The sequence below is a fragment of the Melanostigma gelatinosum genome (assembly GCF_949748355.1).
Source record: "Melanostigma gelatinosum genome assembly, chromosome: 16".
Taxonomy (NCBI): domain Eukaryota; kingdom Metazoa; phylum Chordata; class Actinopteri; order Perciformes; family Zoarcidae; genus Melanostigma; species Melanostigma gelatinosum.
The window spans coordinates 6,613,859-6,639,838 of record NC_136649.1 but is presented as its reverse complement, the minus strand read 5'-3'; the positions used below and the strand labels follow the sequence as shown (position 1 = coordinate 6,639,838).

Below are 25,980 nucleotides of genomic sequence, written 5' to 3'. Positions count from 1 at the left end.
ATCATCGGAAAGGTGAAGGTGGGCAAAGCAGCTGCCATTCTGAAAGCTGACTCAATAGCAACCTCTGCGCATCTAGTGGGAAGCAATCCCAACTGAATGGTAGACGGGCTTATTGGTCACCATTCCTAAATGAGGAAACCTCAGTGAGCGTACCAACGAGAGAGGCATAATGCTGTTGTCCAGTCCCAGGACGGGACACACTCAGACCTGGGCCAGCTGTTTAGGAAGAAGCAAACTGGAAGGACGAACCATGCACTGACCACACAGAATCATTGTGGAACGGTGTATTAAGCTAAAAGCCACTGTTCCACAATGATTATGGAGGACAGAAGCTGGAAAATCAAAAATAAATATATATTTAAGTGGCCCAATAAATTAACTAATATTCCATGAAATTTACCAAAACAAATATTAAAAATGAATATAGACATTCATAATTGATCAAATTTCACATATGGACATAAATGGATTGTTTTCTTTTAATTTGCTCTTCTTTATTTTCCTTTGTATTTATTCCCAGATTTATTCATTTATTTTCTTATTTAACTTTTCCTTTCATGTATAAAATGATTCATACTTGTATATTAGATTTATTTGTTGATTGTTTACTTCTTCTTTAAATGTGTGTATTTATTTTTGTATTCATTTACTTCTATATTATTTTTCCATTGCATATTTTATTTGTCATTTTATTTATAGATGTATTATTTTCTTTATACATTGCTTTGTAATGCATTTCCTCATCATCATACAAATGAGGGGGCTGTCATAAGTGTCATCTGAGACATGCAGGCCGATCTATGAATTGGCAACATTAAAGTGTAAATGATTTAGAATTTCAGCTTTTGTGAGTTTCTCCAAATTTGTTATATCCAGTATATCGTCATAAGGCCTCTTGGTGGCTTGTTATTGTAATAATAACTAAATCAATTCATTAATAGAATAAACAAGACTATTTTTGTTTCCATCAGGGTTTATTATTCTATTATCGATGCTGCTGTTATTAGTAGCAATATTTGTTCTGCTATTATTACTGCTATTATTACTACTTCAATTATATGTATGATTTCTGTCAATCCATATTCATTTATGTTGTTTCATCTGTACACATGACATCTATTGCACTTCTGGCCATCCTGAGAGAGGGATCCCTCCTCTGTTGCTCTCCCTCAGATTTCTTCCTTTTTTTCTGTTAAATGTTTTTTTGGGGAATTTTTCCTCTTCCGATGAATAGACAGTGGCCATTATACAAACAATGTCACAAATATTGAACATATCAGTGATTTAATTTTCATCTCCATTGATTCATATGACACAATACACTATAATAATGCAGTACTATAATAAAATATCACAACATACAATGTAGTGAGTCAAGTGTTTGAGACCAGTGAGCAGTCATGTAAACATACATTACATTAGTCATTTAGCAGACGCATTAATCTAAAGCGACTTACAATAAGTGTATTCAACATCGGTATTCAAGAGAACTACTAGTCACCAGAAGTCACAAGTGCATCTCCTTTTTTAAACAAGCATCTAAGAGCAGAAACCAGAGCAAAAGTACAGTGCAGAAACAAACAAATACAATAAGTGCAACAAACTAGTGTGAATACAATAAGTGCTGAGTGGAAGGCTCAGGGTAGCAGTTCTTGAAGAGGTGAGTTTTCAGCCTGCGACTCTGCTGTCCTGACGTCAGTGGGGAGTTAAAATGATTGGTTACTCGAGCAACTAGGGAAGAGTAAAAGTAGCCTAGTTTCCTGTCTTACTCAATGTGCCTATGAAGTTGTGGCTATTCAGAAGTTAATGTTTTGGTATAGCTTGTTTGCAGTCACGTGACTATTATGACGTGCAAAATTCCGATGGAGGTCAGGAAGTGAAGAACCAACATACTGCACGAATTGGAAATGGAGCAAAGTGAAACCATAGAAGGGTTGGTTGAACCTGCATGCAGCATCACCACAAAATAGAAACACATATTGGATGGAACAAAATATGGAAGAGCGATTTTTGCCACAACTTGACCGATTTCCCCGGTGTGGAGGTGATCGTCATTAGAAATGAACTCGTCCTCCAGACCTCCTACTACACGGCTTGCCAGATGAAGGCGTACAAGAGTCTAGAAGCTTACAACTGTTTGTTGAGTGGTTGCGTCCACAACCTCGGAACCAAAGTAGTATTGAACGACTGCCATCTTGTTTTTACCCGGGTAGCTAGCAAAGCTAAAAACAAATCTCTCGGTAGATAGCTAGTATTAAATAGCTATCTCCCGCATAAAAATGACAAAAACACAGACAAAAAACACGGACCATGGTGGTGATATCGCCGGAAACATAGCCAGACACATCTGTGACAATATTGCAGATTTCTTTGAGGCTGTTATTGAAACGTTCTACAAGGCCATCCGTCTGTGGGTGGTACACTGAGGTTCTTATCTGGCTCACCTTCAACAACTTGCACATCTCCTTCATTACCTGAGACATGAAGCAGCTTCCTGGTTCGTTAGAACTTCTTTTATAATGCCAACTCGACTAAAGAGTAGGAATAATTCTCTGGCAACTGACTTAGCACTTGCAGTGCGTAGCGGGACTGCCTCTGTAGCGGGTGGCATAATCCATGATGACCAGGATGTAACGGTGCCCCCTACTGGACTTTGGCAGGGGTCCTACTATATCCATGGCTACTCTCTGGAAGGGGATGTCAATCAAGGGATTCTGATAGTGTACCTTTGGAGCTGTCTTCTGCCACTCCAGGCAGCTTTTGCAGTAATCCTCTCTGCTGTACTCTCAAATACCTCTAGGTAAGCCTCAATGTCATCTTCAACAGTCTGTTTGGTCAGCACTTTACTGGGTTGGGTGGGCCTCTTTGGTTTTATTAGATGTTGGCCCAGTAGACATTGCATCTTGTAAGGCTCTACGGCTCTGGGCCTGCTGGGTTTGGTTTGGTTCTGAAGGATCTATAATAATAAGTTAAATATTTAACATGTATTCCAACACGAAAACAATCAGTAAATAACACTTATATAATATAATATAACATTTTCATTTATTGAGATGCCCCTATGGACCTTATAGGACGTAAAGATCAGGAGAAGTAAACATGAAGTGTAATTATGAATACTGATGTTAAATTAAGCTATGATGAGTTTTCAGTTAATTTAACATCTCTATTACATGTTGATGCCTCCATGACCAAGTTAAGCAGATGAGACTGAGGACAGCTATGTAGAAGAAAAGATGTTCACTTTGTCTAATATCTTGTCTAGTAGCTTGACAGAGTTCATGTGTGTCCTGGTGTTCTCATGTTTCCTTACCTCCTCATCCCTCACTCCCTACCCTGGTGTTCTCATGTTTCCTTACCTCCTCATCCCTCACTCCCTACCCTGGTGTTCTCATGTTTCCTTACCTCCTCATCCCTCACTCCCTACCCTGGTGTTCTCATGTTTCCTTACCTCCTCATCTCTCACTCCCGTAACTGTCCGTGCTGGATCTGTCCCCGTTGTTTTAAAAAGCTAAATAAATTATTAGCATGACGTCATCCAGCTAGCCAAACCTGTCTGGTGTACAGCTAGTACAGAAGCTTCGCATGTACTGCTTCCCTTTCCCGCGAGTCTGCTGTCTGATTGTGAGGTCAGGCTGATCTGATATCAGCTCTTTGGCTGCAGAATCTCCGCCAAAGTTCTCCTCTCAAACGGGTCTTGGAGGAGGAGTGCTCGCCTGTAGAGACTTCTCCTGACGAGAACGCGCAGCTATGGGCCAGATCGTTCTGGCCCCACGCTGAATCTATTTGAGGGCGCTGATTGGCTAAATTGTATGTCACTCATTTATATCTTGAATCAGCAATTGGCTAAACTGCTTCATAGACCCGTCTCTTTTGGGCCAAAACGATCAGGCCCCCCGAGCTGCGCGTTCTCAGAGTGTCGTGCACACAGACAGAGAGCACGAGCAGACGAGCACACAGACAGAGAGCACGAGCAGACGAGCACACAGACGGAGAGCACGAGCAGAGAGCACACAGGCGGAGAGCACGAGCAGAGAGCACACAGGCGGAGAGCACGAGCAGAGAGCACACAGGCGGAGAGCACGAGCAGACGTGCACACAGACGGAGAGCACGAGCAGAGAGCACACAGGCGGAGAGGACGAGCAGACGTGCACACAGACGGAGAGCACGAGCAGGAAAAGCATATATTTTGCGCAGATATCATATTTTACACACATTACTGGGTACATTCCATAGTTCAGAAACACAAATATTGACAATTTGTATAATTTATGATTATTATAATGTTTTTTGTTTTTTTTTGTGTGTGGCTCATGGTGGGGCCATGCCCCATGGCCCTCTATTGACCAGCCGCCACTGTTCAAACCCATGGAAGCAGCAAGAAGCAGTGCAGCGCTCACGGCTCACGACTCGGGACTTGTATGTGCACAAGTCACACGTCTGCCTGTCTCTTCCTTTTTTCCTGTTTCCTCAGCTTAAACATGTAAAGTGCACAAAACACCACATAAATAACTTGGGGACAATTGTTTAACCAGTAAATTTGGAGAACATTTACGTGTTTCATGCAGGAGTTAAATTGTTACTTCAGTTTTGTATTAAGGCCGATTGTTGAGTGCTAGCTAAGCTAAAATGATAGCATAGCACTGCCTTCCCTGGTGTTTTCTGGCTCTTGCACATCATCATATTTGTTTGTTGAGAAGCCAATCAAATATGTATGTTTTCATGGGTTGTTTCATGCTAAATATGTTGGTTAAATGTTACTGAAAGATGTGGGTGTTAGCATGTTAGCCTGTGCTAGCCCTCTCCCCTAAGTTAGGGATCGTTTGTTGTTCGAGCAGTCTTGTGTTACTCCAGAGTAAATGTGATTCAGAACAGCTAAAACGGTTTAGATACCAAGTTATGACACCAAATATGTTGATTTGAGCATAGGAGTGGAATAGAAATGAGTGAATGAAATAGAAGTGTGAATTTAGATTTTTTTGTTCTTGATGTCATTTTGTTGTAGACAAATTTCATGAGAGATATATGTCTGATAAAGGTAATTCTGTTTTGATGCATTTTACCATATGAACCATACTTTATGATTTTTGACATGTATGGACACAAGAAAGACATTTTGTGAATAGTGAAAATTAGAAAAAAGAAAAAAAAGATTGACAATGATTGTTTGCATTTGGAAAATGTTAAATAAATATAGCCCGAGAAGACTTAGAATGAGTAGCCACATGTTTGCCTGCCTCGTCATTTTTCCTGTTTTCTCAGGAACACACATTTGTTCGTGTGACGGTCAGAACTCAAAAGACTCAAATGCAGGGATCCCACAAAAACAGAGTATAGGTCCAAAAGAAACAAAGTTTACTCGAAGCTTGAGACATAAAACAAAACAGGTCATCAGCGGAGCAATCTGCACAAACAAAACAAAAGGGCTGACTGAGCGAAAACACAGAGGCACTGGGAGGTCTGATGGGATAAATTAACACAGGTGACAAATAAAACTGTCAGGAAACTAAAGTAGGAAGTAGGCAGGAAGTAAAACAAACTGGGAAGCATGAGGGCAAGTAAATACAAAATAAAACAGAACAGCCTCTATGGTTAGTATACTGATTAAGTATTGCATATCGATGCCGCAAAACCTGTTAGGATCTCGGTCTGACCTAGTGTGTGCTCCTCTGTTTTTCCCCCTGTCAGTGGTGTTGGTTGAAGGCCATGTGCTTATGTTTTGTTTATGTGTCAGCCTATAGTTTCCACCCCCGAGTTCCATCTCCAACCACGCCCCTCTCCCCAGGCTCAGCTGTGGGGAATTCCGGTGATCAGCGCCGACTGACTTAAATACCCCCAGCTGTCCTCCGGCACGTTGTCAGTCCGTACGGTTACCAGTCTGGTTCTCGTCGCCGTGAGTTGGAGCAGTGTTTTCATGACGAGTGATTTCTAACCTTTCTGGCTGTCTGCAGCACTCCTGCCGCGCAGAGTCGATCCCCGGGAATTCACCTGTGCGCAGAGGCCGATCCGAGTAGTACCACGGAGTTCACCGATCGGCTTCCCTTGTTTTCATCCCGGACCGTTTCCAGCCGTGAGTAGGTTGAGTTTCCCTCCCGACTCCGGAGGCTGCCTCATTCTTCCTCGGTTGAGTTTCCCTCCCGACTCAGGGAGAACGGACAGGCTTTGGCCACTGGACACGTGCCGTAGTCTGTTTGGATATTGTTGTCTGTTTAAGTCTGCAGCTATATATATATATATATATATATATATATATATATATATATATATATATATATATATATATATATATATATATATATATATATATATATATATATATATATATATATATATATATATATATATATATATATATATATATATATTGGGTCCATCTACTACACCACCACATAACAAAACCAGAGCTATCGTCTTTTTTATTCCATGAATTCTTCTTCCTTATCAACACCTGGTGTCTATACAGCCAGAGTGATAATATTGACATAGGGCCAACATCAATATTTGAACACCTGTAAAATGCAAGCCAAAAACATATCAATGGAAAAACAATACAGCTATAAAGCTCATATGGTTCTTTGTTGATTCTGTGTAAGAGTAATGTAGAGTCAACTTGAACTCCCCTCTTTCTCCAACATTATCTCCACCCGTCTACCCACCTCTCCAACCTTCCTCCTTCACAGGACACTTCCTTTCAACAGCAGTTCTGTTATCATCCAGGATGAAGTTACTTTGATATGTTGTCCTGTCAGGAAGGGCAATTAAAAGGTTGTGGTTGACAGAGACAACAAGAAAATGAAAGGAGCAGAGAGAAGCACCAGGAATGACCGGCCAAGCTGAATGTGGCAAAGGTAAGGAGCTTGGAAGACGAGCAAATAGAAGCAGCTGTAGTGGGCTCAATTTGAAAGCGAGAAGATACTGGTATCATATGAAACTAGACACATGGATTGGGTGAGGAGGAGGGGTCCCCCATAATTCCTGATGACTGGCCTGTCTTTGAGACAGGAGAGAGACAGTTTACTCCCCCTCTCCTACCAACTGTCAACTGTTTTCTTTGAACATACCGGTGAGAGTGAACTGCGGTTCTTAGTTTGATGTCAGACAACAGTAATGTTAAGTCACTGTGCTGGCCTAAAGTGCATCTGTCTCTAGTCTGTCTGTCCCGCTAACAGAGCTGTCAGTGCATCTCTTGATCTGTCTGTATCCTTAAGATATGACCTCGCTATTAAGGGCTTTGTAGGTGAGGAGAAGGATTTTATTCTTGATTTTACAGGGAGCCAGTGCAGAGAAGCTAATACAGGAGTAACATATTGTCTTAGTTTGTGTTAGTACACAAGCTGCAGCATTCTGAATCAACTGGAGAGATTTAAGAGACTCATTAGAGCAGCCTGATAATAAGGAATTGAATTGGTCCCGGGCTTTGTTAATGAGCCCGACTCACGATGGGAAGAAACTGTTCATGTGTCGTGAGGTCTTGGTCCTGATGGACCGCAGCCTCCTACCAGATGGAAGGGGCACAAACAGTTTGTGTCCAGGATGAGAGGGGTCAGCTACAATCCTTCTGGCTCGCTTCAGGGTTCTTGAAGTGAACAAGTCCTGGAGGGACGGCAGATTGCAGCCAATCACCCTCTCAGCAGAGCGAATGATGCGCTGCAGCCTGCCCTTGTCCTTGGCAGTGGCTGCAGCGTACCAGACCATGATGGAGGAGCAGAGGATGGACTCACTGATGGCAGTGTAGAAGTGCACCATCATTGTCTTTGGCAGGTTGAACTTCTTCAGCTGCCTCAGGAAGTACATTCTCTGCTGAGCCTTCTTGGTGATGGAGCTGATGTTCAGCTCCCACTTAAGGTCCACTTATGGTGGAGCCCAGGAAGCAGAAGGACTCCACCACGTCGACGGTGTGTGAGTCATCACACTAGGTATGCGAGAGTATAGTCTTCTAGAGACTTGGAGACTGTGTGTGGTGTACAGACTTGATGGTTCCAGTATATGTCTAATGTTTGTTATGAGCTTATTTGGTTTTCAGAGTTATAGTAATTAAAGATAACTCATACAGACAACGATCATAACCAGTGTAACCTTCAGAGCTTACATAGGCTCCGTGAAGAGAGGAAAATGGCAGCTATAAGGGAGCTACTCTGGTTCATCAGCTCTCTGCAACACACACCTGCTGTGTTGCAGAGCTGACAAGTCATGCAGAAAGAAGCAGTCTGAACACAGAAGAGTGTTTTTCTCTATCTGTGTGACATAAGCACCGCAAGAAGTTGTCTTAGAACAGCAGCTTACCTCAGACTTACCCAGCTTTACTTAGACAAGTGCATCCATGTGAAGGATGAAGGGAGCATTAAGACCAGAGTGCACAGGAAACCCGCTCACACAGACCAATACCTGCACTTGAACTCTAACCACCACTTGCATGGGATTAAAGATGCACCCAGTTACAGTGCGCATTTTGAAATTTTACTTTGTGTCATAAATGTTTCCTTCAATGAATTATACCGAACTTTGGGTAAATATCTTCTACTCAATAATTGTATTGCTCAACAATGTTTAAGATTTTTGCAGAACATTGTTGAGGATGGAATTGTCGACTGTTAATATGGACTTACAATACGTAACAAATGATTTTTGTCCTGGATGATTTGGCGACACCCAATTTATTTGTGCTAACAGCAAACGCTGCTTTATACCACAGATCCCCAAATACTGTGTGCAAAACAAACGGTCGTCAATTTAAAGTAGAAGTCAGGTAACAATTGGCCTTTTCCATCTTTTTGTGAGCAACGGTGATCAGATTTTAAGCTGCACATGACAGGTAGGTATCGAACAGCAAAAGTGAAAGTAGTAACCTTGCTGAGAAGTTGGAGCTGTGCCAACAACCCACTATGGCTGCTCCTGACGGTACCATCACACACACGCCTTTCCACCTCATCCATGCATTCTCATGTCTTGTGTGATTAGCTCATTATTTCCTCTGTCACCATGAGTAGACAACAGCCTTCCAGTGAACCCGTTCTCCTGTTATCTTCCTCGCTGATAAGCCTGCTAATAACCTTGTTGTGGCACTTCCTGTCTGCCTTGATGGCCTTTATCTCTCCTTAAACACTTCCAGGTTTCTCACTCATCACTCTGTCATTTATTAAAGCTTTCACATGTAAAGTTGCCTGCTTGATTGTATTCTGTTTAACAACATCTATAGCGTTTTGTCAGTTTGTATTCATGAAAGTCACAGAAAACTTTATCTTACAAAGGTTTTGTTTTCATTTAACTTTTCTGTGCCTTATACATGACACTAGGCCACCCTGTGTCACATAACCAACGTAGCACCTCAGAGATTTCCTGTGTTTTTGCATGTTTAGGAGCACGGGTACAGAGAGAGACCAGAAGGCAATTAATGGGTTATGTATTGTCTTCTACAGGTTATAATTCCCACTGTCTGTGTTTAGTCACCCCACCCCTTTACTTTGGTCAGCAGGTGTCACTGTTTTTCCTCTTTTATAAACATTTTTATGCTTTTGAGGAGATGTGTTGTTGTCATTTTGGTGAGATGTTTTCCTGTCAATCTGAATAGCTCTCTTCTAATAATGTACTACACATTAATGTAAAAAGAATGTATCTGTGTGTATTTCAAGAAAAAAGAAGAAGTCAGTGTTGTTTTGGATATCTGAGGGAGCTAAGGTGCAGAAAGAGACTAGAAGACATACAACTCATTAATTAATAAGTCTTCTGCAGGAGAAAATAAATACTGAACAACAATCTTTTGAGTTGTCTCCTTCCATGTCCTTTCCACATTTGTTACACTTGCACAAAGTCAGGGGTACTGGAGCTTTTTACACTCAAGTCACTGCTTCACACATTATGCACAGAGTTGAGCAGGATTGGGAGGAGGGTGTGGCATGGTTAGTGATGGTTAGTGATGGTTAGTGATGGTGAGTGATGGCAGCCAGGAAGGGGACGTAGGAGATTATTCTGAACATGGTTCTCTAACAGTGTTGAGGGACAACGTTAGAGCCTCCAACACATCTGATTGACAATGTCAATGGGTTCAGGCACAGCCTGTATGCTGCATGTATGTTGGGGAACTGGAGAAACCGTACAAGGTTTTTTTTACTTGATGTAACAAACGTCCTCATTTAAATCCAGACCATGATCTGTTCCTAAACCTAACCAAGTAGTTTTGTGAATTAAACCTGACCACAAAGTAAACCCACATTGGAAGTTTATTTTGGATCGACACCATGCATGGAAATGGACATGCCGTCCCTGACATGTCCAAAACGGACAATGCGGGAACGGGCCACTGACCAAGTGTCGATATTTGACATGTTGGGATTGAGAAAGTGATGTCTCTGAAACGTGAAATGTATATGAAGGCCTGTATCCATTGTAGTTGACAAATATTAACATCCAACATTAATGTGGCTACCAGAGGACTTCTGAAACCTTTCACGTGTACATTGACACTCATTGAGCACCCGTAACACAACACTCCCTGTAAAACGTTAGACACATCAGACGCAGAGGCAGCAGGCACAAGGGGAGATACGACCTGGCCATGAACGAGGGCTGCAACGGTTGGCTGCGCTCCTGTAGTTGGCTGCGTCGTGACATCATCAGCCGGCGTCGAGCAGGAGGCGCTGTGTGAAGAACCTGGATTCCGGGAAGGGCTGGGAGAGCCTGGCTTAGTGGTGCCGAGGGACGTGGATGACGGGAGGCTGGCGTCGGAATGGTGCCTTCACGCAAACAGTTTTTACCTGAGGGGAACTGGAGGCTGGGTGCTACGCTTCAACAACAACGGCATAGACCTCTTGCTCAGGCTTACCTATTGCGCAACCAGCAGGACAAGAGTAAGACTGTGGCTCTGTGTTAGAGCGGGTTGTCCTTCAATCAGAGGATCGGTGGTTTGATCTCCGGCTCCACTAGTCCATGTTGATGTTTCCCCAAATTGGTTGTTCCCGTAGGCTGTGCCTGTGGTGTGTGAATGGGCGTGAATGATAGTCCTGATTGGCAAATGGCACCTTGCATGGTAGCCCCTGCCATCAGTGTGTGAATGGCATACAGTGTTAAAGTGCTTTGAGTGATTAGAAGACTAGGAAAGCGATATACTGGAAAGGCAAATGGTCCCGCGAGTAACGCTTTGCGTTTGGTGTGAACGCACCTTTCATCCTTTGACAGACTGACTTGATTTGATTCATTATAGTATAAATGTCTTCTTTTTCCAGTCCTATCTCCCGTTTCAATTATCTAACCACATACATGCTGACGCATCTATAGTCCCAAACGGAGCTGTTACATAAACTCAGAGCTCTGAGTGGATGTTTTTTGGAGGATGGAAACATCTTCTTTGCAAAGAATAGTTGCCCTTAGATAGACATATATTTTACAGCAGGGGATGGAGCACTGAGGGACAGCGAGAGCAATAAAGATAAGGTGACAGAAAGAGACAGAAAGAGACAGGGTGGATCCATTAGGATTTTTACTGGCCTCAAACATATCCTAAGGGCACAGGGGCAGGGAGTGGACGCCACCAAAGTGCTATTGATCCCATCACTGTGTTATCTTCTCCACTTCAGAGTATAGGTCGTGCCTTTCTGCCGGAAGTATTGGTGTGTGTTATAATGGGTATCAGCCGTGAAGCGCGTATCGACAAAGCAGCTTGCCAGTGCCATGCCAGTGACCTGTAGTGTCAGGTTATTGAGCTGGACCAACATGCAGAGTGATTACACAGTAATGTTAATTCACTCCTTCACAAGTCTAATAATAACACCCTGGACACACACAAATATAATGGCTCGGAATTTTTTTTCCAACTTAGCTCACTCAAGTCAAACACCGAACCCTGACGAAAATAAGCACTTCTTTATTTAGAAAGGTGACTGTGGTATTAGTTCACATAATATAACATGATGTGAAAAATTCATTTTAGATATGTCCAAGTGGCCAGCAATCCTATGGCCTGGTGTGTACAACTAACCCATAGAGAAGCCCAGTGTTTATACCAAGGACAATCTGCATGCATACAACTCCTGAGATGCATATTATTATGTACTTTGTGGTCATGTGCAAGAGATAGAGTTTAATGACACGGGATCAGAGTGTTGCATTTTGAGGGCATGTGTCCGACCGAGCCAAAGACAAGGCCTAAGAACTAAACCTCATGATGCCTGGGTTTACATGCAAAAGGACCTTTATAGCCTAACAGCTAACTGCACATGCATGGCTTGGTAAGTATCAAACAGCAGATAATAGGAGATCATAAATTCACTCACTTTTGCTAAAAACCTATCCATCGCTCTAGCCTTGCTTGCTGCAGCCATCATGTGCCAGGTTGAGCTGTCAGGGCGGAGGCGCACTGACGAGGTGGTCCGTCCAAACCAAAACCAGTGGAAAGATACGTCAAGAGAAAATGTTGAGCCACAAAAACGGCAGAAGATCAACTTCAACCGACCAAAGAGACATCTCTCAGAGTTGCCCCGATTACATCACGCACCAACACCCCGGAATAATCCAGGTAGACGAGAGCTAAACACCTTTTAAAACAAAAACGTTCTCCGTCCACACGGGCGTTTCAGCATCATTTTCAAAATGATCTACATCCATAACCGCACCGATGTTCTGTACAACCGCGTCATTGAACTCTTTGAAAAACAAAGAAAGGAGGATGGACTTTGTCTGGAAGTGAACTGCTTTTGTTTTTACATCTGCAGTAGCGTTACTACTGTGTTCATTTGTCTATGGTGTCGTTTTTAAGATATGGTTAATATTGTTCCCTCTGATGTGAATAATATTTGAACGGTGCGCTTGAGTGTGTGGATAAATACGTGTGAGGGAAACGCAAGTGTCTGACAACAGTATGGAAAGAACCCGACAGAGAAATGGAACCTTTTATCTGATACAGTGTTCGTTATTGTGTCAAAGTCTCGTTGAGAAACCTGAATATTGGGATTCTTCCTCTGTGGTCTCACAATAACTGCTTACACTACTCATTGTTTGGCAGTTTGATACCGACTGAGGGCCAGGAGATGCTAGAACTACTTCATACAATGTGTTGTCCTATTATGTCACAAATCAAATGTGTTTATAGTCTCTAAATGGACCCTCGACAGGTGGGTCTGAATCTCTTTGACCGTCCCACAAGCAATTTCAGACGAAGCATATTGGCAGCTTGAAACAGAGTTGCTAAAATGGTTGTGAACACATGCAGACACAAGCACAAACACACACACTTTTCCTTGCCACGGTATGTGAGCCTGTGTGGTTGCCAACTGTCAGCTGTGAAATTAGATCAACCACCCGCCGCAGACGTGATGGCTAACAGGAAATGCAGCAAGGCACTTTGACAGACACACCGTCACAGAAGAATAAAGCGTGGAGAAGAGCCTTTACTTGTTGCCCGATTGCTTTTCTGACTGTAATTCATATTTAGTCAATGTTGTTTTGGTTGTTTTGATTCATTTGACAAGTGGAGAAGCGAGATGTCCAAAGAACTCTTCAACCGGTTCTGGACAAAACAGGAAAAGACAGAATAAATAAAGATAGAATAGTGGATATTAGTAGTGGATATACAGTAGATCGTGAATTCTACTGAATTTTGCCTTGATATCCCAAACAAGCCAATGTGATATAAGAAATGAGAAAATATTAAAAAGTTGGTTTCTTCTCATAAAAAAATGTTTTGGGGAGAATGTGCATTGATCAACATTACTGTTAATGTGCCTTTGATCATAGTGAAAGTAGGAAGGCCATTCATGACCACAAACATGTTCAAATACCCAAATGTCACCAAGCACACCAGACTATACATTTTGCCATAATCTTGTGTAATCTAGTATTTATGACAGAACTATGAGAGGCATAGAAATCAATCAGTGTGGTTTGATTTTGTATGTAGATCTACTCGCCCTATCATTTTATTTGTTGAGCCAAAAAGATGAAATTGGCAATGAAGAACATGTGTGAAGACACCCCTCCAGGTTCTGCCCCAAACCTGTGCTGTATTCTGCATGATCTGTAATGTTATACTCTATGTTGAAGGAAACAATCCTAAAAAAATTGGGATATTTTTTCATGATCAGATTGGGGGAATGCTGTTCACCCTTGCATTTCTTTGGAAGCTCTAGAACTAATTCTTCTTTTATGGATAGCCTCAAAATGTCAAGCGGCACAGAGGGAGGCCCGCGCTCTCCTTGCTGCTGCCTGAACCCCATTCAGGGGAGAAACAGGATTACATCTTGTTTGTGACTTTGTACAAATGGGTTGTTTTTGATTCTGGAACTAAGCTAAACCACAATGACTGTCGAGATGCGTTATTTAGAAACCAAGACAGATATAAAGTAACTCTTAATAAGAACTGTACGAAATGAATTCATACACCGTAGACTCAGCTACGGGAAGAACTTTGGGTTAAGTGTCTTGCCCAAGGACACATCGACATGGACTGGTGGAGCCAGGGCTCAAACCGCAGATGCTCTGATTTGAAGGACGACCCGCTCCACCTCTGAGCCACAGTCGCCCCACGACTTTAGGGCCCAATGGAGCAGGAATTCACTTGCAGATTGTTTGTAAGACCCACTGAGCACCATAGATGTATGACCTCTCATCCTCCTCAGACCACTTCCACCGAGAGAGAGCGAGAGAGAGAGAGCTCCTATTAGCCGTGGCAGGCCTGGGCGGCTGTGAGTGATAGAAATGGATGGTCCTCCTATAGCTAGCGGGCGGGCACACACACACACCATACTACACATCCACTGCTATCACATTCTGCATCAGACACCCACACACACACTGTACTTACTACTCCGGGAGCAGTGGAAGCAGGTCGTGTGTCGATGATGGTAAAAATGTTATTCTATCACCAGAACAGGCGGAAGAAATTAGCGAATCACAAATCCCCAGCATGGCTGTAGCAATGTGTCGCCGACATGTCGAGGATATGCTGACAATACTGAAACTCATTTCACTTCACCTGGTGGGGCATTCCAAATAAGAGCAGCCACTAATACCTCTTACACGGCGGGGCTTGGACGGCCAACGTGTGGTTGAGAAACACTTTCCTCCTCAAGGACATTTCGTTTTTTTCAATTATGCACTTTGGCTGGATGAACTGCACAGAGAGGCAAATTATCAGAAGCCCGAGTAGTGAGTGTGTCTGCAAGATTGGCTGCTGTAGGGATTAGAACATGTGAGGCTAATATTCAGGCTGTGGGATGCATTGAAGAAATAAATGAAAGAAAACTGTTTAAACGCCATTGATGTTTCGCCAGAGATTGAGACCAACTGTCACGTGCTGCCTTGGCCCATCCCAGAGTCTCTTTATCAGACCGTATGGTTGGTCCAGACTGAGCATATCAACAATTTGATGGCCTGCCATGAAATGTATGTAAAATGCACACAGTCGTGTTTTCATGACTTTGAGGGGACATTACATTGACTTACCCTAAAGCGACCCATAACCACTACCAGCCCGATCCTCACCTTACCCTAACCCAAAACCACTTACCTCATGGGGACTTGCAGTCTGTGGGGAAAGAAGGAATGTCCTTCCAATGTGACTGTGTCAATTGAGTCACGTCCCCACAAGACGGGTAAAACACTCGTCTCTTCTAGAGCATCATCATTTCTGATTTCTTTTTCAGATTGAATGTGGTACAGACATTCATGCACAGTATTCATGTTTCCCTCAGGATGAATTGTAATAACTTTGGTCTCTCTCTCTCGATGTGTGTCCACTACTTTTTGACCAAATACCTGTACAACTGAAAATAATACAAAGAGTTAAAACATGACATTTTCATCATCTGTAAAATACCGTTGACTCGCATTAAAGAACTGCAGAACAGGGCAACAACCTTCTAACACTGTGCATATATAGCACCAATGTTGGGAACGTAAAGGAGCGTGTTTGGGTTATCAGCATCTAAGAAACTAAATTCTGACATCAACAGAATTATTAATGGCAGTAACAATTATTAATGATTATTAATAATAACGGGGCACCAACCTGCGAACAGGGACCAATAACCAAACGATAAAACTAAGTCTCATAATTAGTGTTCACTCACAATGTCAGTAGTCTGAGTACTATTACACATTCAGAGCGAAAGTGAAGGTTTAAGTTCGAGCACAGACCACATATACAGTTATTATCACAATACGCATGCACAAAGTAATCACAGACAGCTGCTCTTTAAAATACAACAGAGTCTATTAAGTTCTAATACTAATGATCTCGTCAACTAATATCGAAACTAACAACTATACATTCATGAGCACGCTATCTAAAATCAACAGACTATTGAAAAGAGGGGGGGGGGGAAGTGTGTGTGTGTGTGTGAGTGAAAAAGGGGGGGGGGAGCGAGGGGACAGCTCAGTGACGTGTGACGTAGTTGGGACGTGGTGACGTCTCTCATGCGCGAGACCCAAAATGGCGGATAGCCAACAGGAGACCCGGTGTCTACATGTACAAGTTCTCTGTCTCTCTTTCTGAAGGAGTCTTGTCTCTTCACTTCTGCAGGATTAAACGGGTTCGCTTCGTGGATGCGAACAAAGATAAACAGTTTGGTGAACAGTTTGGTGAATTCGGCCAGCGAATATAACTGTGAAATCTAGGATTTTGGTTAAAAAGAGAAGCAACGTTGGTGTGCTCCCTAGCTCGACGGAGGTTGAAGGGAAAAAACATTGAGGTGGGGCTGCAGGGAGTTTTGTAGAACAGTGGCTGAACCACAGGGGTCCTGGGGTGTCTTGGCCCTCGGCCAATGAGATTGCAGCGATGCATTCAGGTGACTTCAGGAACGCATAGTTTTGGGGGGGGGAGGAAACTCACACCCTAATGTGAAATTCCTTCAGAGGAGGTTTGGTGCTCATCAAACTACAATCAGGATGAAACCTTTGCTTGCAAAAGGGAAGACCTGACTCTCTGTTCCACAGCACATGTAGAAGCCATGTGGTCAGATCCCAACAGCAATTATGATACTAGTTTTCATAAAGTGTTTGAGTAAAATCGCTGCAGTGTACACGACTTTATGGAATCAGGAAATCAAGCTGCCTCTCTACCGCCGTCTCTCTCATATGTGCTTACTACTTTACTTTCAGAATGTAAATGCACATGAACGGAATAAAGATTGTGGATATTTAATGTTGAGGCTTCATTCTTTCTGCCTCTCACAGGTTTACCAACGCCCTGTCCTTTCAACGGCTTATTCTCCTTCCTTTGTGCCACATCACAATTCCACACTACATACTCAATATATAACATGCACACAATCTGTTCAACTGTTCTGTTTTGGTATTTAGCATTTACACGGTGTGCTTACAAAAAGGGTGAGAACTTGTGAAAGATGATGAAACACGTCACCAGAGCAGTGAAGAGAAGTGACACATGGGTCCAACTCACGACATCGCACACTTGGATTCTTACATTTATGCTTCCTTTGACTTTATTCATCATAAATTATGACACATCCAACCATGGACACCAGAAGTTGTAACATGTCACCATCATAACTGTAGTACAGCGAACAAAAGAAAAAGAAGAAAACAGAGCTTTGACACAAGCAACAGGAGTATGTGGAGGAACCGTTTCTGATCTGATGGCCGAGAAGTTCTCTGTACACTGTATGTAAGATAGAAGTTCAAGTAAAGTTTATGAGAAATATTCTCAGACAATGATCATCTTAAAAGTACAATTCATCTTGAGTGAAAGAAATACAATTACAAACTGTATCATTAAGATGAGTGGCGCTCATGCATGTGTGTGTGTGTGTCTATGAGCACATATTCAAAATGTGTTCACAGTGTGTTATAAACCAACATCCAGCATGTTGTAATGTCCCAGTGTGACGTCCACATGCGTCTCAGTGCAGAAGAGCCAGCAGAGCAGTGAGCCAGTGTCCCAGCGGCGAGCCGCTCACCCACAGAAGGAGTTCATACACAGTGAGCCTCCCCAGGCTGAGGGATTCTGTGAGTGTGATCTGGAGACGCCTCGTACTGGAGTGAGCCTTACTCCTCTTGTGCCTGTCAGCCAGAGAAGGAAAGGTCAAGGGTCGGGCAACATTTTGAAGCTGTTGGGTTGAATCATCACAAATGCTTTTACAGATGCTCTTAAGTTCGTATACAATCAAAAGGCTTTCACAACTTCACCAGGACATTAATGAGAGGGTTCCTCCTCTCGCCCAGTCATTCACAAACTCTGGGTGGGGACCCACAGGTTGCAGCAGATTGAATTAGGGTCATGTGTGTGTATGTTTTCAATAACATGCATAAAACACAAAACAAACTATTGAGAAGAAAGTCAACCTGTGCGTGGTGCAAGAGAAAAAGTCAGAGGATCAGCAAAGACCTGCAAATAAATGACATTCCCATAAGCCTTAGCTGTGCTTTGGGTGATGTGCTGAGATGCAAATGTTAGCATGCTACCGTGCTAAACATCAGCTTGTTAGCTGTCATTGAGAACATGTCAGCAGTAAGCTCGACGCGTCGACGCGTCTCGTGCAGCCTCACGGAGCGCGTTGTAGACTCTTAGTCTCGTCATGCACGAGATACTGATCAGGGTCAAACTCCATCATCTAGTCACTGTGAATATGCAAACACATGTCATGTCAATCTAGTTGTTGTGATATCGTGCTAAGGATGAAAGTGTGAGAAAGTATGGCGGTTTCCTCCAGTATTGAGGTTCAGGGCAGCGGTATACTCTGACTAATACAATTCAAATTTGGTGCAATCCATTGAGGTATTGCAGTTCAATGGATTTGGTATTGTGCATGTTGACTCGTAAACCATATATGGAACAGAACCACCATTGACGGTATTGGTTACACCCATGCCTTTCCTGCTATGACGAGTTAAAGATCGAAGAGCTCAACAATCTAGACCCAGGTTTTGTTTTGCAAAAAAATCGTTCCCAATGTTTGATTAACACATAGCCAGTCACACACAAAGAAAATCTCCATCTACCAGTCCATGACTAGGAAAAAGATCTTGCCGCTCTTGATGCTGTGAGCCATCGATATCAACTCCTGGAAGAACATCTGCAATAACATCTTCTCAATGTCCCATAACGCCAAACTGCAATTTGTTCAACACAAAACACAGAGTTTACCTCACCTGATATAAACTACACTAAAATGGGACTCGCAACACCTGCACACAGTGCAGCCTACACCTGTCACCTGGCTCTGATGACTGCATCCTCAGTATGCAGATGGTACATTGAGTGTTTCATGTGGACACAAAGGCTATTTATCTATTAGAAAATGTAGAGGCCCCAAAACAGATACATTTTGAACAGAAACTAAATGTACTCCTAAGATTACAATCTTTCTGACCTGGCCATGGCACGTATGCAGCAGCGGGACATGTTGATGAAGGACGAGGAGGAGGCTCTGGTCTGTAAGGTGGTCTCAATGCCCCGCAGCAGGTCATTGGTCTTCAGCAGCAGCAACATCGGACGGTGCACTCGATTCAGCAGCTCGCTGATCTGGGGCAGGTATTGAGCTGCATTGCTCTGAATCTCAACGTCCTGCCAAGGGAGACAGACAGGAAGAGCATTAGGTACAAGTCAAAGGCCCCCTCCACCCACACTGATGCCTTCACCCAGTGACTGGGTCTGTGGATGCACAGGGCTTTAACACGACATGTCATCATTCACCCATTCATACACTGATGACAGGGGCTACCATGCAAGGTGCCACCTGCCCATCAGGACTATCGAAACAGTCTTACACCACAGGAACAGCCTGCAGGAGCTGCCTGGCTCTTTGGTTATAGTGCCTATTACTGCCAAGATCGTCAGTAATCAGTAATATATATTACACATATATATATATATACACATATATATACATATACAAATATACACATATACACACCCACCCACACACACACACCAAGGTTACAAGGTGTTTAAATGTCACAAATTCCAGGCAAAGTAATAGAGGGGAAGCATGAGGGGATTAAAGCAAGAATAGTACTGAGCAGAAATGACAACACAGTGTAAATGACTGCGCACAGAAATAAGAAATGATGAAGGAAGAAAGGGAGAGACGGAGGAATGACGTTGGCCTCCATGATGACTACTTGTTCTCTTTGATGTTGAAGATGGCTGCGAGAGTCTCCATGCGAGCGTCACTGTCCTGCTCTACTCTACTTCAAAGGCCTCTCCCTGCTGCACATCAACAGGCCTAAATTACACTATTAGTCATGGAACAAAGTGGACCGCAAACGTACAAACACTTCAGTCATTTAGCTATCTTTAGACGGAAAGTAAAATCAGGAGGTACACACTCTTTACAAGTGCAGGACGTTACAGAGCTCAGTGCAGTTTGATCTGTTTTGAATCAGAACATCGAACCAGAGTCTTCAGCTGAAGGAGGTAGCACAACGGTGATGAGAGTATTGCAATATTTATATATTTGCAATAATTCGAACTGGGTGGCTGTGGTGACATCCCCGGGAAAAAGCCCCCAATCTCTGCTGGATCACCCTAAAGACCAGAACCCCGAGAGGAAAACCAGTCACAGCACCCACTGGGAGGAGGACCGTCTTCATGCACCAGGAGTCAGAGGACATTCACGTCTGACACCAGAGACAGGGTTACCGTCTCCCTCCATACATAAGCGTCATCAAATATGATCAACTTCCATAACAAGGTGACGGGATGACACCATGACAACGAACAACTCAATCTGCTGTTGGTGATGAAAATCCAACAATTCAATTCATTTATTTCTTTCATTTTTAAATTGTATTTTGTAAAACAACGCATCCAAACGTTGTCACAGCCCCGTTTATGAATTCCTGCATACTGTAAGTGTGTGTATGAGCGTGTGACAGCAGCACTGTCAGAGCTGTCAGTCCAGATAAACAGAGTTGACGGGCACAGAGAGAGACAAGACAGCTAGTCAACATCCCGACACAGATAAACCCTCGCTCTGCTCCCCGTCTCATACCCACGGGAAGTAATGTGAACAAACAAAAGTGATGCAGCAAACAAACAGAATCTAGAAGCTCAGAAAGTCAGTCAGTGGGGATTCCTGAAGCCGGACAGAGCGGGCAGGTGTCAGTCACAGCTGTCCACCAATGACCCTGGCCTCGTTAACTTATTAACGGAGGAATCATTTCCAAAAAACGGACCACCTGCGATTGAGACCATCGTAAAACATGTATCGACTTAGTCAATAGGAGTTGGGATTTGTTGGAGCCGTGGGTCGTATGGGACATTACAGTACTTCATCCTCCAGCTAAAGACATAAACCAACAACATAATACTCCAGCTCCCCCCCCCCCAGTCCACATGACTGGGGTCTGGGTGTTCTGAAGTGCTCTGCCGAGTCCTGCTGGGGGAATAACAATTCGTAGCAATTATAGGAGGTTGGTTAGCAGGCCTCACAGCTGTCAGCAGGACACAGAGGAGGCGACGGTGCTCTCATTTGCATCTGAAAGCTTCAATGAGGACATATTGTATTGTAAGTGGTGCGATAATAAGCCGCGCAAAAGGCAAAGGAAATGCAGTTGGAGGGGGATGGGGGGGATCTGTGCTGGTGATTTTCTTTTCTCCCCAGTGTATTAGAGAGTCTGCAGGAGGAGTTCAGACAGCAGACAGTAGAAAATGGTGGGCAGCGGCTGAGGGAGGATGTCAGAATCTACTGGAAGATATGCTGTCAACAAGGTCATCTTCACTCTGCAGTGTAGGCAGAAGCAACTGTGCTCAGGGCAGAGAATAGATGAGGCTAAACTAATGCGCATGTTGACAACTAGAGGTGGTCAGTTTCTGAGGTTTTGCTTCACTCAGAAACTCTGAGAAGTGACGTCAGTAAAGTCAGTGTTTCCTTATGGTGAAGGCTGAAGAGCTCCAGTGAGAACATCAACTGAAGGGTCAGTCTGCGCCAAACAAAGTGGTTGTTGAACGGCGTCTAAAGCCCCCCTCCACACACCTTTCCAAAGGCACAACAGATATCAGAGGCCTTTGGATTAGCTGTCAAACACCCATATTGCTTTATTTTGACAAGTCATTGTCCGAACTCGATGGCATCGCCAGACATGCTGCCACTCACTTCACTTTATTGAACACAGCCTGAAGCTCGGCGGGGATACAAACATGAGTGAGACGCCTTGCAGACAACAGAAAAAGCACATGCAGTCTGATTTCAGACGTCATTGGGGCCTCGTCCTGACGCCAGGCTGCCAGAGTGAGATATCTACACTCGGAGCTGTTCGAGCACAGAGCGGGATCTGTTATACTATCATGGCACACATGGTGAAGTCTGGGATGGATGGCAGAGATGGGACATTTCCCATGTTCATGACCATCAAGTGTCCGCACCATTGGACCTCTGGAGGCAGCCGGTTATGTGAGGGTTACAAAATAGTGCATGTGGTAAAAGTAGCACTATAAATCTGTATTTAATTATCTGAAATGAAGTTTCCATGTTTGTTTTTATTTTCAGGCATTCATTATTTAGCGGCAAGCCACATATATCAGAGCCTTCAGGGAAATCGGTTTCCCAGTTGTAGTTATTCAATTCAGCTTATTTTGTACAGCCCAAAATCACAAATCAGCCTCAGAGGGCTTTACAATCTGATGATGACAGAAACAGTATTTACAAGTTGGTAATTACAGAAACTCTGCTGCTCGGAGTTTTAACAGTTACTAATCAATTCTTATCACTTCAATTTAGCTCGTTTCTTATCAATGATCCGCTACCGTCACTGAAACTCAACACTTCCTGCAGACGTGTCCCATTAAAGGCCCTCCTGGAGGACAGGAATGTTACCCTTTAAACTGCTGGAATATTGCCTTGAATGCAAAATGCCTGTGCAGGACGTGTACATGTTACCGTATACTGATATATCAAGACAACAGGTAAACATGGAGGACATGTTTAGCCTGGATTCACAACAAAGGAGCACGGAGAGAAATATATGACAAAATATGCTCGACGTGTTACATTTTTGACTAATGGCTTTGTTTTCAATGTTTAGTCGAGAAACATTCATTAAAAAAGATAAATGTCCCCGTGTGTGCAAAAAGCCACAGTTCTAAAAGCACTCAACATTTGCTTAGTGCATGGGATTGCATTAGCGCTAATGGAATGCATCACCGGGACTTCAAAATGGTCCATGCATAAGAGAGCAAAAAGAGGAGAGCGAGGACAACAAAGAACAGACGAGAGGAGCCGTCACAGGAGACAACAAAGACAAAGCAAAGCAGATGAGTGCTTGTGGCCACAGAGATGTCTCAACATGTCTTCTTAGCTCCAGAGTACACAATCAACAAGTGTGTGCAAGTAGAGGGCACTAGAGTGGAGTCTGCCTAATGCTGTGTGTGTGTGTGTGGTCTAGATTGATGGGAGGGCTTTCATCTCAGCTAAAGTGGGAGGCCGACGGAGGGAGAAAAACATGTCTTACATTGGAATACAACTATTATGGTGATGAATGCTCCTTCCTAATTTATTATTATTCATATTATCTTAAGGTTAGGCAATCTTCATGGTTCTGTTTAAAACAATCAGCGCTTGGTTATGACAACCCCCCCTTTCCTCTACCAGCGGACGCTGTCACTTGAACATTAACGCTGATCACTTTTTCTCGCCCGTGAGTTGTTATCCTTCAGACTCGCTTTTTTTTCTAAATTATGACCACAATTTATTACAGATACAAACAACGAAGTCACAAAAGAATACAAGCTGTTAATAATCACAACCGATCACAAGAAAGCTCCTCAGTGTTGCGTTTCTGTCAACACCAAAAGAAAATACTTGTCACGCCCACTTCATGAATGTTGACAGATGGTCCTGTATCTTCATAATGTGGTAAGAACATCATCAAGTGATGAAAAGAAGAAAGTTGAACAGCAGACGGGAATCGATCCCTGAGGTGAGAGGAAACTGAAGGAAATCTATCAAACACTAAATTGCTCCCTTTCTCTATCACACGCACACACACACACACACACACAAACACACACACACACACACACACACACACACACACACACACACACACACACACGAGAGGAGGCAACGTAAGACCAGTTGGAATTGGTAAAATAAAGTCATTATATTGACAAGGAACTTTGACAAAGCACAAACAAGGACATACATGGCCCAGTTTCCAGCTAATTACAAATGCCTCAATTCTTGGCCTCCAAAGGCGCTCACACAACTAACGGGCTCAACACGTTTAGCACACAACCACGGTGGAGAGCTCCTCAAAGGGAATCACAGCTGCCGAAACCAGCAATCTGGCCTGCTTTTTAAACACAGGCGTTCTAGGGGTTCTGCTGCCGGATTGGAGGACTGGTCCCTGCTCCAATTAGGCTCCTTCAGGAACCAACCAGGAGGTGGGATAGGCATCTGGGAACCAATCACAGATGGGGAACCACACATCCTTCTTAGCATATGCAAGAACAAACCAAAAGGGTTGTACAGATGGGGGAGAGCAAGGCGGCCATAACACACACACACACACACACACACACCAACCAAAAACAACATATGGATTCACCGTGTGGATGGAGCTACGTGATGTCATTTTGAAGTTGAACTTGCATAGTTTGCTGATTTCAAAATGAAAGTGAAAAAACATATGGATAGCGTTATTACACTGATGCTGATGTTGAGTTTTATTATTGTCACTTTGTTAACCCTCAAACATGAACATTAAAAAAAAAGAAGTTAAAATGGAATTTGTCATACAAAATGGATTTTAAAAATTGCAATGTATCACATTGCTGCTCTCCAGAGGATGAACCCTATTGATTAGAATTGAAATGACTCCATGAGCTGTCTCTCGTCACTGAAGCCTTAATGCTCTCAGAGTCGCTACATCATCAGTTTGTTATGTGTTCAGGCAGAAGGTGCGACACTCTACACCGTCTACGAGGTTTACTGGGCTAATGTTGAATTTTGCAACATGTTCAAAATAATATCATCAATACATTTTTATTGTTATTTCTGTCAGCTCAACTCTGTGATTCATTTCATTTTTATAAACGCAAGAGAAGACACGGGGAGTTATTCATGTAATAGTCTGCCTGGTATTGCCCGTCATGTGTGAGGGGGTGGCACGCTGTAGCAGACTGTAGTGTCGGACTTTGCCAACTCTACAATGTTGCATAAGGAAGGTATAAATACATTCTCTCTGGAGCACAGATGACAACATGGAACCCCTGTGGGTAATGGGACACACAAACCAGTGGATTCTAATGCCTAGGGCTGTAACTGGTACCTAGTTCATTCAGAACGGCGACATTTGAAATCCCAATCTATTCACTGTCTTTTCAGCATGTCTATTTGCTGTTTTAGCAGCATTATACTATTCGGCATTTGGTGCATTGGACAAGGATTCCTTGTCGTTGTCTGCAACAAAGAAAGTGCTTCTTCTATTGGATTTCCAGCAGAATGGATGCTTGTGGCAAATAACTGCCTCTCACAGGCTGATGGGATGATAAAATAAAACTATTTATCTTCATGGAAATTTATTTGAAACAGTTGCAGTACAAAGTTGGAAGACTGCAAATATAAAGGTATTATATTCCCATATATATTTCTTGTTCCATAGCACAAAATAATTGTGATTTATTTTGTTTCACAATCAGCAAGTTGTTAGTCCGCGGCACATTTGTCATAATGGTGGGACCAGCGTTTAGCAGGTTTTGGCAAAGATCATGAAGTTTTTTTTACACGGAGAAAGGTGGAGAGCTTGGTAAAGGTGGGTCTCTTCGTCCCAGGCCAGTGGGAAACAGCTGACTGCCCAGGGCCTGTAGGTCTGGGATGGAGTTTCCCCGGTTCATAAGTACTGGGACAGCTCTCTGACTATGACATCCCGCCTAAAATCAGAACATTGGTGTATAGGATGTGCTGACTTCAGGAATCAAGGAGTGCAGCATGATTCCCCGGACAAATTGTGTGCGGTGATGAGAGGCGTGAACGCACACAATCCCACATCGGAACGACTATAAGAATGAACAAATTCACTACGGATCA

The 25,980-nt window shown here is 43.2% G+C and overlaps 1 protein-coding gene across 1 annotated transcript in view; it reads right to left on the bottom strand.

Moving 5' to 3' along the window:
* Nucleotides 1-17,486: 17,486 nt before the first annotated feature.
* Nucleotides 17,487-25,980, bottom strand: part of adck1 (aarF domain containing kinase 1) — a 49,945-nt gene continuing 41,451 nt past the window's right edge. Inside the window, exons 10-11 of the mRNA XM_079287258.1 lie at nt 19,321-19,514; nt 17,487-18,010 (exon numbers count right to left, since the gene is read on the bottom strand). Of these exons, the coding sequence (XP_079143384.1) occupies nt 17,851-18,010; nt 19,321-19,514 (354 nt within the window). The 3' untranslated portion in view covers nt 17,487-17,850. The remainder of the gene's footprint in view (nt 18,011-19,320; nt 19,515-25,980) is intronic.